The 17,154-nt window shown below is 41.0% G+C and overlaps 1 protein-coding gene across 3 annotated transcripts in view; it reads right to left on the reverse strand.

Moving 5' to 3' along the window:
* The window catches only part of MCC (MCC regulator of WNT signaling pathway), a 394,500-nt gene that overhangs the window by 278,391 nt on the left and 98,955 nt on the right, over window positions 1–17,154 (reverse strand). For all 3 annotated transcript variants that reach the window (XM_045837875.1, XM_045837873.1, XM_045837874.1), the window contains exon 3: window positions 10,675–10,889. In XM_045837875.1, coding sequence (XP_045693831.1) covers window positions 10,675–10,889 — 215 coding nt within the window. The remainder of the gene's footprint in view (window positions 1–10,674; window positions 10,890–17,154) is intronic.

The following is a 17,154-nucleotide window of genomic DNA, read 5'->3' on the forward strand; positions in this document are numbered from 1 at the left end:
CCCCAGCCCAGCCAGTGCATAGTACATTTCTGTACTATGATGGAATAAGATCAGAAATCCATACCCAATTCAGGGTGTGAGACAGCACTGTACTCTATATGTTTGATCAGGAGAAGGGATGATTTTGTGTTGGTATTGCTTGCATCATTGCTTCTTCCCCTGAGGGTACATAAATCTTGGTTACAAGCTTCAGTTGCAGTCAGACACAGCTGGGTTCAAATCTCAGTCTGCTGCATCCTCAGTTTCATCCCAGGCAATCTCCCTAATCCTCAAACTCTTTTTTTTAAAAGATTTTATTTATTTATTTTTAGAGAGAGGGGAAAGGAGGGAGAAGGAGGAAGAGAAACATCAATGTGTGGTTGCTTCTCACATGCCCCCTACTGGGGACCTGGCCCTCAACCCAGGCATGTGCCCTGGCTGGGAATCGAACTGCCGAACAGCCCTTTGGTTCGCAGGTGCACACTATATCCACTGAGCTACACCAGCCAGGCCTAATCCTCTACACAGGGAGGATTTTAATCTGTACAAAGGGATCATAACCTTACGTATGGCATAAGATTGTTGTGAGGATTGAGCAAAATCTTCTATAGGAAGCACAATACATAGTATATAGTAAATGCTCAATAAATATTTGCAACACCAGGAGAAATGCAGAGGGAGTTCCCATCTCTGTGCTGGAAAGCACAGGCAGTTATGAGGGTCCAAGTGTCCTCTCTCCCACTCAGGACTCTGGTTAGGTAAACTGAAGAAGGTCATCTTATTTCCCATCTGTGCCAAATAGTAAACACAGTGAACCAACATCTGCAGATCTCACAAATTCAAAAACAAACCCCTGCAAATTCATTCCATAGGTAACTTTTATAAACCTAGGGTCTCAGATGATCCAGTCACATAGGTTATCCCTTTCAAAAAAAATAGCCCAACAACCAAAGGTCATTAAAATAAATCAAATTATTTATTTAGGTTCCTCAGATTCTACCAAAGGTTGACTCAGACAATCCACTGACATACTTCTTAATGTCCCTTTGCTTTCACCTTGAACTCCATTAAGCTGTTCAGCTGCACTGGAACCTTTCTCTTCAATGCTCCAGAATTCTGCCCAGTGGCTTCATTGTTTTTCAATCCATTCAACCTGTCCCCCTACCCCCACTATCTTTTTATTAGACACAGCAACTGTGCCTCTCTCCAAGCCAGCAGGTTTCTGTCCCACTTAAGAGCAGACAGGAGAGGTAAAGTGAGTAAGTTGAAACACAATTCTGTTTAGCAATCATGGAGAAGAGACAGCTCTACAGACTCACGCAAATGAGTTTTGCCTCTACACAAACCTTTCTTCTTCATCATTCTTAATTCACGACTTTATCTGCACATACGAAGAGGCACAAAATCCTTACCAAACTAGGAATGTATGTTTCCTGTCTCTCCTTTGCTTTGTCTTACAAAAAAGAATAAGGTCATTAAGTTGTTAATAATAACTAACTCTACTATTAAAGCCACACTGAGACAAGTCATTTGAAGAAGAATGGAAGGGAAACTACAAGGAATGACTGGGTGCTGCCAAGTAGCTGATCTGTTTTCATAAAACACTTCAGACATAAGTGGTGTCTGTGTGATGTGGAGGAGGCTCTGCTCCCCTTTTGTAGATGACGGAGGGCAGGGAAATGCAAAGCACGTGGTAACTGTCAGGTGTCTAGATATGGGGCCACTGCCCTCTAGTGTGTACTCTAAAATTCGCAAAATTCCTTTATCCCTGTTAATCAGAGATACCAAAGACAGTAGGAAACAGAATAAAACACGAACCCCTGTTGAACTATCCAACAGAATGATTTAAAAACAATTTAAATTATTACAAGAGTGAGATCCAATGGCTTCCCACCACCTCACTATCTGTTGGGGCCCATACCCTTATCAGGCCCTAAAAATGGATTTGTTGTTCCAGTCCAACAGATTGCCAAAAGGGCAGAAGAGATAGTAAGCATATTTAACAACTGGTATGTCACAGCCACTGGCATTCTGAACAGAGGCCCACAGTTGCCAGCTGGCAGCCATCCTGGGGGCCCCTGCAGGGCCAGCATCACTGTTTACAGGCTGATGCATGTGGGGCAGTGCTGGGGGTTCCTAGGAGATGGGACTGGGTAGCCAGGAGGACAGGAGGCATGGAACAGAACTTTGCCAATACTGGGTTGGCCAAAAAGTCTGTTATGTTTTTTTCTGTAACATTAAAGACATATTTTTCATTTTCATCAAAAACTTTATTGACTTGGATATCCATTTTGAGTATGTCATCTATCTCCTGCTATTGGTTTCTGGTGGATAGAGGCCAGGGGTGCTGCTAAATATCTTCCAATGCATAAGACAGCCCCACAGCAAAGAGTTATTTGGCCAAAAGGTCAATAGTACCAAGAAACTTCACAAACCACGTTTGACATGTTTGATCACATGGCTTGTTCTCCATACCCTGCACAAATCTTTCTTGTGTGTTTTGGTTGTGATTTTACCTTTCTTGAAGTCATAAAGCATAATATGCCAAAAATGTTGTTTTCTTACATCTTCAATATTAAAATGGCTGCACAAAAATTCACCAATTTTGATAAGTTTTTTCAAAATGTATGTTGATATGACAGCTGTCGTAATACAATCTAACAGAATTGTTTTTAATGATGTTGAAGACAACTAAGCACTATCAGAGCCATCTTACACGAAAAACATAATGGACTTTTTGGCCAACCCAACGTTTTAACAAATGATCAGCTGTACTGAGGTGTCATGGCTGAACATTAGCTCTGCAGAGGGGATTAAAAGACAAGAGAACAGCAACCCAGTACCTCCCGACAGAGCAGAAAAGAGACCCAGGGTCCCACCCCAAACACCCTAAGGGGAGGGCTCGAGGGTCCTCATTTCCCACCAGCAGCTGTCCCTTCTCTTGCCAACAATGTGGGACATCCCCTGGTCCAGGGCAGTGGCATGAGGTATATCAGGAAATCCACCTTCTAACCTCAGTTTTCCTGCTTCTCCCTGTGTGACTTTAGGCAGAATTTTGGTGTGGGCCTCCATATTCCCATCTTTTAAATGGAGAGGTTAGATTCATCTCCAGGTAGGAATTATTATCCTTTTTCATGATCTGGTGTTCCCAAATGACTTCTACATACAAGATTATTTAGCATAATTTTTAATGACAACATCTTTGAGGCAGCTCCTACCTAGCTCATAAAAAACTGCTTGGTAAAGATCTTGAAATGTGCTTGAGCAATCTCATTTCTTAAGAACTTTTAAAGTTTGTGTTTCCAAATTCTACCCCAAATATATCCAGTTGTAAGGAACTCTCAAGATGCACTTTTGATGATTCGATAAGGAAAACAGTGCTAGCAACCGCCATCATTTACTGAGCATCCACTTGCGCGAGGCACTGGATTCAGCACTTTCTCTGCACTGTTGTGTTTCATCCCCATGACAACCATAGGACGGATGTATTATTTTTCCTATTTCATGAGAATGCAGAGGCTGAAAGAGGTTAAGTGACTCGTCCAAAGTCAGGGAAAAGAGCATACACATAGTATATGTCGCTAAAATCCACATCCTTTGTTATTCAGCTACAGGGCTTCCTGCATGCCAGGGTTCCCATCAGGAAATGGAGAAATGTGAAAAACAAAAGCAAATGTGAATTTTTTCATGAAGTTATTATTTTTTCATTTATTTACTTACTTAGAGATACCTACCTACTTTTGGTGCCAAAAAAATCCTTTCTTTCATGAAATAGTGGTGATATTAGACAGTAGGTAGATTGGCTTTTGACTTTTGGCAACATAAAAAGTTGGCAAATTTCAGTCTTTTGAAATGTTAGCAGTCCATGAAATTGCAATATCTGGGATCCACCATCCTCTTGTAGCACAAACATGTGCCATGCCGGTATTACGTTCGTTGCCAAGATGAAAAGCTTCTAAAGGATGGTATGTCTGACTTTTGTATGTCTGATTGATGATAATTTGTTGGTAAGGAGAGTCATATTATCTCTCCACACTCTGAATAGATTATAGGGGATAAAGAAGGAGATTCCTCTGGCTATTATACTCGTTCTTCAGTCCTTCCATTTGTGACAAAGACACAGAGGAAACAAGGTAAGTGAAGAGCAGAGGGGGCAAAACGAACGGCAGGGAGCCTCTCCCTTAAAACCCAGTCACGTAACTACAAAGCCTGTCACTGCAGATTTTACACTCATAGTAGTAGTAGTAACAGCAACAATCAGTCCTTTAAGAGCATATTCATTTTTACAGATAGAGAAAACTGCCATCAAATTTAAAGTTTGTCCCAAAAGGAGTATTGTGATTTCAAGAGGATGTGAGAACTTCTTCCCGAATTTATGACTGAAGAGTATTTTAGATATCAAAAAGTACTTGTGAAGACTTTTTAATAACTCAGTCTTTATAAAGTTGGTCAAGTGGTTAAATCAAAACAAAGATGCTGATCTATCTTGCCACTACTACACATACTTCTTATTTATTTGCACACATTTTGAAGTTTTTCTATATTGGCTGAAATGTGTAGATTTGACATGTTTCCTAAAGTAATATAACTGTGGATTCTGCATCAAATAAAGTTCAATTAATGATGAATTGTATTAATAATTATGACCATACAAAGAGACACCACTTTAATTCAAATTCCAGCCCTCAGATGTCATAGCCTAAAGAACAAAAGGTGTTTGGATTACTGGATAAACAGAGTTGCAAAACTCGCTAGGTCTGTTTTTTAAAATTCACTTACTCTTATTGCCACAACATGTAACTGTTTTGTTTTGCTTCTTTAAAAATGTAAATCACTTTTTAAAACAAAACAAAACAAAACAAAACTGTAAGCATGAAATTAAGTCAGAAAATGGGCCAAACTGGAGCCAGCTTGCCCACAGGATTCTAAAGGAAGCTGGCCTGAGCAGCGGGATGCGGCAGGCGGACACCACTGTCCTCACCTGTGCAGAAAGGAGGCCATGTCATCATTTGAAATATCAGGGAAAACTCACTACACAGTGCATTTCCCCAGAGATCACTGGCATTTCAGATGACTAACAACACAAAGCCTAATGTGTTTGTCTCTGCCCAACCAAATTTATTTATTTATTGAAATTTAGCTTCAATCACTTGGAAGTGCCAATTTGAGATTCTGAAAATTTTTCATTCACACCATATTGTAGAGCCTTCTGTAGCCACTCTAAAAAATGTAGTATTTTATTTGTATTGCCCCAATTCGATGAAAATGTAAAGGGTAATAAGCATGCCCTGTGCTTAATAATTTCTTGCTCTTAATTTTGAACAATTCCTGGAAGAGAATGCTCCCAGAAGAGCACTGCTCCTATCATCAAGTCAGGGCACGTCCTCTTGACCAAAGATTTCAGTGTTGTAATCCCAAGTCTGCAAGTACTTATATTATAATTATTATAATATTATTATTATAATTATTATAATAATTATATAATTATAGCATCTTACAATTATAAAAGGAGAAATAGAAAGTTCCCTATATTAAAAGAAATTCAGGGAGCCCTGGCTGGGTGGCTCAGTTGGTTGGAGCACTGTCCAGATAAGCCAAGGCTGTGGGTTCCGTCCCCGGTTGGGGCACATACAGGAATCAACCAATGAATGGGTAAATACATGGAACAACAAATCAGTGTTTCTTTTTTTCTTTCCCTCTCTTTTCCCCTCTCCCTCTAAAATCAATCAATAAATTTTTTTTAAAAAATCCAAGAAATTCAGGGATGCATAAAAAATTCAGGGATACATTAGAAAAATGATGAAGACCTTTTAAATGAGGAGAGATGGGGAGATGAATAATGACTAACTTTTCATCAACTTTCTGTATTGGTTCAATACTTTATACCTTGTGCATGACTTCTTTTATAGCATAATTGCATTTAATTAACATCAATTAATTCCTTTATTAATAAAAACTTAAAAAGTTGAGCTCTGGCTGGTGTGGCTCAGTGGATTGAGTGCCAACCTGCAAACCAAAGTGTCGCCAGTTCAATTCCCAGTCAGGGCATATGCTGGGTTGGGGTCTGGGTCCCCAGTTGGGGGCACATGAGAGGCAACCACACATTGATGTTTCTCTCCCTGTTTTTCTCCCTCCTTTCCCCTCTCTCTAAAAATAAATAAATAAAATCTTTAAAAAAATTTAAAAGGTTGATAATGAATACTTCAAAACACAAGTAGCATGGGGTAGGGATCTATCAAGAAACTGACATTTTGTTCAGCAATTTGTCAGTGTGGAAGCTAGAAAATAAAACTTGGTTATGTTTTATATTTTATAATACTTAAATATGTCACTACTCAGATTCAATAACATTATAATTTCTTCTTGCACTCTTTCCCGAAATACAGATCTTAGGAGAGAAAATCCATCAGAGAACAGGGTATATATCTTTCTCATTTTGTCCCTTCTTTGTCGACCTAAAATGTCTGTCGTTGCTTTGCTCATAGCTTTATGAATAAGACTCAGCTTATACCTGGAAGTTTTGCTGCTGCTCTGGGGCAGCTTGGCACTATGTCAACCTAGCCAAGCTGGAACTAGGCTCCCCGAGTTCTCTTTCCTATGTGGTTCTGTATGGTCATGAGAAACAGTCTATGTGAAATTCAGAAGGTGGAAAGGAAGAAGTCATATTTTTCATGCTCTGAAACTTGTTGCTCATCTCCCACTCACTTATGTGGTGAGGCAGGCTTGCTCCAACTCTCACCTGGTCTCCTCCTTCAGCACCTCTGAGTCCTGGGCCAGGTGTGTGTGCAGCTCTATAGCAATGGACACCAGCTTCTCCTGCAGGTCACCCACAGCATCAAGGGTGGACATGGTGAGAGACAGAAGCAGGTTCCAGTTTGCTCTCCTTGATCCCAATGTGTCCCCTTGCATTTCAGTTTGTCCTTGCTCTCCTCTACATCTAGCCTTCCTTCTTATCTGCTCATCTGCTAGACGAACAGTAACTTCAGGCTCAATACTAGATACAGAATCAACAGCCCAAATAGACTGCTCTACCAGCTTCCACATTTGGCTAAGATCTATCCCTTATAATAAACCCTTTCCTCTACACATGTGTAGCCATTCTGCTTCTCAGATGCAACTCTGATTGCTATAAAGCTTCTACGCACATCATCTTCTTGCCTTTGTGTTTTGAACTGTATGTCAAGCCTCAAAGCCATAATATCCACTGTATTTGGAAGGAGAAGAAGCAAGTATTTGGTGGTAGAAGAAAAGGAAGAGATGCTTAGAATGGTAAAAACTTATGTAGGAAGCTCCCAGAAGCTTCTCAATTTGAAAAATGCTTATTCCAATTATTAATTTATTGCCTCTTATCTCCAAATCCGCCTTTGCATGCTCTGCTTGTGAAACTGAAGATGGACCCTGTAAACATTTTCCCTTTGTCCACTGGGGGCACTGGAGGGACACTGGAGGAGAAGGGAATTCTCTCCCCCATTCTGTTGTGCTGGCCAACTTGTTCCTGTGGTGGGTGGAAGTCAGCAGCCCAGGACATCCAGTGGTGCTCACCCCTAGGGATTTTCGGTGGCACCATTTGGGAGACTTCTCGGTGGGTTTTGCCACCACTGCAGCAGGCAGCTTCCCAGGGAATTCCTCAGACACCTTGGTGGGCACTTTCCTTAGTGATGCTCAATGAGTCTTGCAGACTCCCCAGTGGATGGCATCCTAGCAAGTTGGGCTGACATTCCAGAGGGCTGGTTTCCTGCTCTCCAGCCCTGGTCTGTGGCATCTTAGGGAACGTCTCTGCCACCCAGTGGGCCCCTTTCTGTGTGGTCTGGTGAGGAGAGGGCCCTCTTCTACATTTCTTTCTCCCTTGGGTACCGTGTCTCCGCATTAGAGGGAGTGGTTGCTTTTACATTTGCTGCTCCTGTATTCATTAGAGTTTCCTTTACTTCTCAGTAGGTAACCCCCTGCTACTACTTAATAAAATTTTATGTTAAACTTTTCCTGTGTGAATTACTGTGTGCGTTCTGTCTCTAAACTAGGCCCTGATAAAATTGTTTTTGCTCTTAAAAGTTAAAAAAAAAGAATAGAACTTAATTTTATTAGTTTAGCATTTGGTTTAGAAGGAACATAAATTATTTTTCATGTGAGTATGTAAGGGAAGGCATTGCCCAAGTGTGCAGTCTAGAGAGGTTATTTGCTTTCTTTGGCCGCCAATAAGGAATATATTTCTCAAACCAGGCTCTATGGGCCCCTGTGAGCAGACCCTGCATCCACTGTTGCTATGAAACAAACCACCCTGAGCACAATGGAGAAAACGATGATCATTTACTACTTCTCACATCTGACTGGGGGACTCCGATGTCAGTCACATGACACATGATGAAAATACTGGAAGGGTGAAGAGGTGGGGCTCACAATGCACTCTCCCAAAGGGTCCAAAACATTATTGAGGGTCTGCGAGTGTAAACAGTATTTTAATTTTTTTCAATTCAGTGAGAAAATAAATAATGTAATCCCCATCACAGGACTTCAATGCCTGTATTTGAATTTATGGGCTTGTTCTCGCCAAGGGACCATCTTAAGTGAGTATGTATAACAATCTTTATTTCTTTGTGGAATTATAGCTATTTTTTTACTTATTCATTGTATTCCAATTAACAGTCACTATCATCGCCGATGTGCTTGTCATAAGCTTTTATAGACATATATACAGAAAAGTGTGCAAACTCTAAGTGTGTAGTTCATAAATTTCAGTAATGTGAACATTCCTGCCTGAGCTGGGTGTTTGACATTTAAAGGACTGTTTCTTACACTGGCTTTTACAGAGGTCATCTCAGGCAGTTACATCAGGCCCGAAGCTTTACCAATGACACACAGAGAGATCCCAGCTCTGGGAAGCAGGGTGTGAGCTGGCCTCCAACCAGGAGAGGAGGAAGAACAGAATGAAACCCAGGAGGTTACTGAAAAAGGCTAAGAGCCATGCAGAGGTAGGAAATAGCCAACTCTGACAGTTTTCAATGGTAGGTTTGCTGCTGAAAACTTGTGGGCCATGAAACCTGAATCTGTCACAGCAGGTGCCACTAAATTTTGATCAATGTGTTTTGATGAATGCCAACTTTGATAAAAATAAATTTGATGAATTGGTTCTTGCTATAACCCACACTGCTCTTGCATGTTTGTTTTGAACAAGGCTGAGCTGATACAGCACAGAGGAAAGTCCGACTTGCTGCAAGTCCTGTGTAACAGCACAGCCTGAGTCCAAGCCCACACCTGAGGAAAATGACGTATTTACTGATGCTTGCCTAGTGTCCTGAGCAAGGCAAGGTTAGGATAGGTAATGGTTCTACTTAAACTGTGCAAGAATGTCCTTCAAGGGTGACCCAGCAATGGACAGTGTAATATGTATGGGTGCTTTTACAGATTACATGAAACATAGGCATGCCTTGGTAGTAATTGTGTGTGTGTGTGTGTGTAATACACTTTACATTTTATAATAGTGTTAGATTTACAGAAAAGTTGCAAAAATAGGACACAGAATTCTCATATACCTCACACCCAGTCTCCCCTATTATTAACATCTTACATTATTATGGTGTAGTTGTCACAGTTAATGAACCAACATAGATACATTATTCACTAAAGTCCAGAATTTATTCAGGTTTCCTCAGCTTATACCTAATGTCCCATTCAGGGACCATGGTGCATTTAGCTGTCATACCTTCCTAGGCTCCTGTTAGCTGCACCTGTTTCTTTTTCTTAGACTTTTCTTGCTCTTGATGTCCTTGCCAGTTTCAAGGAGTGCTGGTCAGGTATTTTATAAAATGTTCTTTAATTGGGATTTGTCTAATGATTGTATTTTAATTATTTCTGGCTTATATGGAATTGTTAGTTCCTTCAGACATGACCCAAAAATGTCTGCATCAGAAAATGCTCCTCAAACACAAAACATCTGAGAACCACTGCTCTACATCAAAACAGACTGTAAATGTACATAAGATAAGTGAAGTTGTTAAGATACTTATTCCACCATTCAAACTTCAATGTCAAGAAGCAAGGTAGGTTAATGGACCTGTTCCACAATGATTGGACAGCCACCTCAGCTTATAAACTGACTGCACATCACCTGAAATGGTCCAGGCCGTCAACCACCCACCCTCATTCCGCAGAGCTAACTCAGAAGGGAACACAGTGGCTTTTTACCCAGGGGTCCTCATGGTAATGGTTCATCCTAAAGGAAAGGGGAAGGTGACACTAAGCAAAATTACATTCTAAGTTGTGCCATAGTTTTCAACAGAAAATATTTTAAAAGTACAAGCAGGAACAAAATCAAACCTACTCTCCTCTTTGGTTTTCAAATGAGAAAAGTCCAAATTAGAGAACAGAAAGGATTATATACTATTAATTTGTAATGTCTGGTAACATAGAAGTATTCTAGTTGTGGAAAAGCTATTACTGATATTCTAGTAATTAAGTCTAACTTAGAGACCAAAAACACTTTAGGAGTCCATTCTGCTCTTTCTTAATAATGAGTAAGGTCACCAGCCATAAGTGTTTGGAGCATTGAACATTATTGGCAATGCTGGAACCCGTACAATGCTTATTAGATAATTAAAAATGACAATATCTGATATGTTCCTTGGAGCTTGAAATTAAAATATTTGCAGTGGAAATACACACAGGCCTGAAGACGCGTTCTGTGAACCAGAACGTACTCACCGTGTTGGCCAGTTCTAGATAGCTTCCTCCCACAGAGCTGCCGAAACGAGGGGCCTGTGTGAGCAGTTTGTGGAGGGCAGCAGCCTGCTGGTGCGAAGAGCTCCCGCCATACTCAAGAAGCTTCTGCAGAGCCGACTTACTCTGGAGGTCTGGGCTGTGGAGGTCCCTGGCACCCGAGTCGTATTCCCAGCTCTCCCTGGCTGCTGATACGGCTCCTAGGAGAAGCAGGGAAAAGAAAAAAAAAGATGCTTTCTTCATTAGCCTGTGGGTGGCCAGTGGGCAATGATTTGGAGCCTCCTAATGCTTCCTTGTGCCAGCTAGTCGGAACACATGTGGTGCCCCGGCTGCATGCTAAGCACTTTCTCTTTCAAATTAACACACGGGGAGCCTAGAGATAAAAGCAGTTTTAGGCAAAGCATTCAGAAATAACTATCTGATGAGTATGTGCCTCCACAAACAGAAATGTTCAGCACAAAAGCATTGGAGAGCCAAGAAAAGGGAAGCCAGGTCAGAGCCACATCTGTCTGTGATTTACAGAGAGTTACTGGGTGATGAGGCCTCTGACTATAATTCCTTTTCTAGCCGAGGAAGAAAGAAGCAAGAGAAAAGACAGAAAGTTAAGATATGACACTTTAATCATAATTTTCTGTTGTCGGTGTACTCTCACCTAGAAGGAGCTGTAGGAAACTGGACTGTATCTGCCAGTGAGGGGTAGCCATGCGGCTGAGCCCTGAGTGATAGAATGTGAACGGAAGCGATAAGGACCATTGCAGGGCCTGGCTCATAAGCCCCCCAGTGTGTGATTCTCCAAGCCCTTTGCCTTCGGGCCTTGTTCAAATGGGCACGGTGCCCTGGGAAGCCATGTGGTACAGATGGTGAAGCCACAGATGGAAGATGTCAGGACCCCTGAATTATCTCCTACAGCGGGGCTGTCTGCTGATCCCAGGTGCCCTGTTTTGACTTTATACGATTAGGAAAGGAAAACTTCTTTTGTGTTTGATTCACTGTATAATTTTGGTTTGTTTGTGAGAGCAGCTAGTATTACCTTAAATATTACAGCAGACTGCAACCTAATAAAATATGCTAGTAATTATAATACAATGGGAAAGTACAATAAAAAAGTGGACCAAGAGAAGAGGTATATAACCCAGCCTCTTGGAGATGGGTGGGGAATATCTGGGAAAAGCTTACTGAAGGAGAAAGCCTGACGCTCCTCACTCCCACTAAAAGAAAGTAGGTTTCGGGTAAGGCCTGAACCTTGTGTTGCTGGCTACTCAGTAGAAGTCTTTGTGGATACAGATAGTGGAGCTTGGATCACATGCCCCTTGGCTGCAGGAGAGGCTGGGAAACTTTTTTCTGGCTGCCACCTTGGGGAGGTGGGATGTGTAAGGCGAGACCTTTTCTGAACACGAGGTCAGAAGGTCTGAGCAGCCAGAAAATGCGACAAAGGCATGTGCGCCGTCACTGTACTTGGTGCTGAGGGTATAGTGGTGAGTTCAGTAAAGCTGTGGTCCCTGCCTGCGGAGTTTTCATTTTGGTGAGCCTTTGAAACATGGCTTTGTTGGGGAAAAGATCATTAAACATTATTTTTTAATTACAGTTTACATTCCATATTATTTTGTGTTAGTTTCAGGTGTAGAGCATAGTGGTTAGACAATCATATACTTTACAAAGTACTTCCCTAATACATGACTTTTAATGACAAAAAAGGGACTCATTAAAATGATTCAATTTGTACTATGAAATGAGAACACACACAGATTATTATACAATTTACCTGAGTATAAGTATATATAGTAAACTGCAAATTAGTGCAACAGGTTCTGATATAAATTTCCAATCTCCCCTTACTGGATATTAGTGAACTGAATCCATGTGATTGGAAACTGTCCTGTCTGGGACCACCGCAGATGGCCCCCCTTCACTGTTCAGGTTCTGCTGATCTTCGGTCAGTCCGACCCAGCACTCTTCTTGTACAGCGCTGCCCAGCAGGGGTGACAAGTTTCTGCATCAGTACAGACAGGTCTGTCATTCTGTTTGCAAATGCTCAAGGTTTGTTTTAATATGAAAGCCTGTCAACTGTATTGCAAGGGCGGTTTTGCTTTCCGTCAACACAGACTGCACAATGCCAGTCCTTTGTCCCCCTGCTCCTTCGAATGGTGTCTGTCATCTGCCGAGCTGCCTCACAGTCTCTGTCCTGGCCCCAGCAACGTGAGAAGACTGATCAAGGTCAAAGTTGAAAAATGGGTTGAATCACAGATGGCCTTCTACCTCCTATATAAGACAAATAAGCGCAGAGTTGGGCCCTGAGCATCCCCAGTACCTTGCACGTGGCCTGTGACATGTCAGGCATTTAATAGCCATTATCTGAATGGATTGCTGAATTATCCATGGGTGTAGTACTGTAGGATTTCATTTCTTAAGTGGGGAAAAATCAACATGGAGATTAATTTTGAAAATCAAAATAAATTTGGCACTTGAACTTTTTCAGTATGCAAACAGGGAGCCTCATTTTCAAATAATAAAATACAACAGTTCTGGGATAGACGACCCAAGGAAGCTTCATTTTAATTTATTATGCTTTATTAACAGACCTAAACACAGTTTCTGGCAGAGTCATATAGTCAGGTTAGCCAAGTTCCAGGTTAGTCAGCAAGATCAAAAGGCCCTGACACTATTACCCTAAACACTTTTGGCTGAAGTGATGCTGAGGGACTCAAATCTTCTGCTAAGGAGCCAAGTCAAATCCTATTAGCATTCGTATAAGTAAACCCGAAACAGGGAAGTTCAGTTTTTTTAATACAGTAGACTATTCCCATTACTGTGTTTTAATCTGTGTTCATACCAGATTTTTCCTGAATAAAAACCAACATTCCTGAGGCAAAAATTTGTCATTTAATTGGGATGAGCTCACTGAAAAATGTCAAAAATGTAGGTCTGGTTATCACCTTCCACCTTCCTTTTGATCTTTGAAGCATGATGGTACTGATGCTTCTAGGTTCATACTCAGCCTCTTGCCAGCCTCTCTTCACTCTCTTACTAACCTCAAAAAAAAAAAATAAATAAAAGCCTGTGACCCTAGGGTGATGGCTGTGCTTGCTGGAAACCATTCCAGTTCTACTGTCCCCCATGCCCACTGAGCTCTTTGGTGTCTCTACTAAAGACACTAATCCTGCCTTGGCTGGTGTGGCTCAGCGGACTGAGCATGCCGGTCTGTGAACTGAAAGGTCACTGATTTGATTCCCAGTCAGGGCACATGCCTGGGTTTTGGGCCAGGTCCCCAGTTAGGGAGGGGCATGTGAGAGGCAACCAATTGATGTATCTCTTGCACATCAATGTTTCTCTCCCTCTCTTTCTCCCTCCCTTCCTCTCTTTCTAAAATTAAATAAATAAAATATTAAAAAAATTAAAGACACGAATCCTATCATGAGGGCCCCGTCATCATGACGTCGTCTAATTCTAATTACTTCCCAATATCCCCATCTCTAAATACCATCACATTGGGGGTTAGCACTTCAACATACAAAGTTAAGGGAACACACACACAATCCATCCATAATAACCACCGAGCAGTTGTTTTCCAAGCCAGTGAGGAAACTGACTGCATGGCATCCTTTAAATACCAAAGGCCAGGTCATACCCTGGCTTCAAGCTCTCTGCACACATAGAAGCAAAGGAAGTCATAATTTCTGCAACTATAAGCCTGCAGGGTGCTCTGAAGTAAGAGGTGAGGTGCATTCTTTGTTTTTTAACCAAAATATTTAGTGACAGAGCACAGACTCTAAATGTTTTACTTATTGGAAAAGCACAGGAAACATGTGGCATTCTGACATGTTCATAAAATACATCACTGAGAAAATCTTGCTTTCAGAGAGAATGCTGGAGTAGAAAATCTGCCAAACACTGTGATCCCACCTCTGCTGGGTACTTGGCAGCTACGTGCTAGTGCTTTAATCCCCTCTTCAAAGTGCCACCCGGGTTTGGCTCCGAGGCTTGCAATTACTGTGCTCATTCACCAAAGGCACTGTGCCACCTTCCTAGGGGGCAAGCCCCCTATGAAAATAAGGCAAGCTGAAGCATACAGAACACATGAACTTTGCCTAAAAGATAGCGACGACAGTCATGACACCTAACATCTTTTTAAAGACACTAGGGAGCCAGGCACTGTTCTAAGTATCTTACATATCTTACTCAGTCCTACCCACGGCCTAAGAATGACTAAACCATTTTTTCCATTTTTAGAAAAGGACATTTTCTCTCTTTCAGCTTAATTTTGTAGACATTGCTCGTTTGCCCAGAATAGTGGTTAAGAGCTGGGGTTCTGTAGTCAGATTGCTTGGGGTCAAATCAAGACTCACCATGACCAGCTATGTGACCTCAAGTAAGTTATTTTAATCTAAGCTTCAGTTTTCTCATCTTTAAAATGGGAACAATAACATATACTTCATAGAGATGTTGTAAGAATTAAATAAGGTTAAAATACATAGAACATATTAGACCATGCCTGGCATTTGATGAACTCATCAACACATGTTAGCAATTATCTAGTCACACCTCACAGTTTTAGTTATTTGAAACCCATTCTGGACAACTTAATAGGGAACAAATATATGGGAAAAATCTATACTCTTTCCCAGCATCTGAAAATTACCTTAAAATTACTAATTCTTGAAAAAAATACAAGCCTCTGGCACTTAACCAGTGGCTGAAGTTTCATTCATAGTTTGTACTTAATATTGGTGCTCAGGTAAACACAATGAAAAGAGCCTGTTAGGTCAGGAACAAAGGTATGTGTCTCCAAGTATGGAATATTCCATTTGTAAGTCAAAGTCTTTGGTTATTTGGTTTAATGGACTTTGATTCCCTATTCTACTTGGCTAATTCTTATCCCCCCAAATCGGTGGCCAGCACCATGAGGGAAACTGCACAGCCCAGCAGTAACAGCGGTAGCTGCTCAAGGCAGAACAGGTATGATGAACACATCAGGTCTGTGTTCCGCCACCCTAACCACCCTTCGATTTTCTACTGCCAGTTCTTTCTTGTCCATCGTTCATGTGAATGCTGGGGCGTCTCATCACATCACAGGCAGATGATAATGCAGAGTGCTTGGGGGATCCTGAGACTTGGATTAATGGTATTTTATAACACTGTCTTGATTTAGTGATCGTTAATCTTTCATTTATGTGGAGTGTTTAGATAACATTGCTGAATTTATTACCCTTGGTGGCAAGATGGAAAATACTCCTTCCACAACACCAGAGGCAGCTACCATTCTGAATTTAGAACTACCGCACGGATAAAAAGAAGCATGGGAGAATTTGAACAAATCAGCTGCCAGGTGTCAGCCTTCCCTGTCATAGCACATTTACTATTTCTAGATAATACTGACATCAACAGAAGCAGCAGTAAATCGTTTAGTTCAAAGCAAAATCACCATATGAGTCTTTAGTCATTTATTAATGTCAATGCTTGGTACAAAATTCAGGAGTCTAGCTCCCATGAGGACCTCTAGCTTCTTCCAGCAAAAATTACATTGCAAACACAGGCCAATTTTCTTAAAATCTGTGACTGTGGTCACAAGGAAAATTGGGTGGAAAAGGATAGTTAATAGAGCCTACCTATCCTTTTCCTGAGGGAAAAAAGAACAACAAAAAGCAAAAGGAATTCAAAACTTTTGAATTAAGGGAAGGTAAATAATAACACCTTCCAAATGATAAAAGTCATTTCATTGACCTTTGGTGGCTACTTTCAGGAAGTGGTTACCTGTGTCCTATACAGGGATGCTGAATTCAGTGAAACACTGGGAATAGAGTGGGAGGTGTATTTTGAAATGAACTCCCTTTCCCCCTTCACCTCAAGGTTGTTGCTATGTGACAAGAAAGAACGATATGAAGAAATGCATTTTTCTTACCGAAATGTGCTTATCAGCATCATCATCATTATTGGATATTGCTTATTACTCCATTCATAACAAGTAAATGCACCAATCCTTGATGTATTTAAGCACAGGCTTGAGAACACTTACTGGAACATAGTTTAGAGACAACCAAATGGACAGCTGAAATAAATAGCCTTTAAAATTCTTCTCCAGCTCCAGGTTCTATTGTTCTGTTCACCGAATTTAATATAAAAGGCAAAGAGCCCTTTGGCAGTTAATAATACAGTTATAAAAGTACAGCTGAGGCAAGCATTTTTAACTCAAAAAAGTAATTAAAAATAATATTTGGCAGCTATTCTCTTGGCCTGTCTAAACTAGATATACAAAGGATGAAAAGCAAGAGGGTTGACTCAGGGCTAAAGAATTCAAAGGACAGTTTAGGGAAAGTGTTAAAATGAAGAGACATGAGAGCAAAGAATTTAAACTGAATCTGAGGATGGCTTGGGGCTAGGAAGGTAATGCCCATGGTCCACAAGAGTTTAAGATTAAAAAAAATTGCCTCTCTTGGTTAGAAAGGCAGAGACTGAATTTTAAATCAATTT

Source organism: Phyllostomus hastatus, unplaced genomic scaffold (assembly GCF_019186645.2).
Source record: "Phyllostomus hastatus isolate PE091 unplaced genomic scaffold, TTU_PhHast_1.1 phas_contig_254, whole genome shotgun sequence".
Taxonomy (NCBI): Eukaryota; Metazoa; Chordata; class Mammalia; order Chiroptera; family Phyllostomidae; genus Phyllostomus; species Phyllostomus hastatus.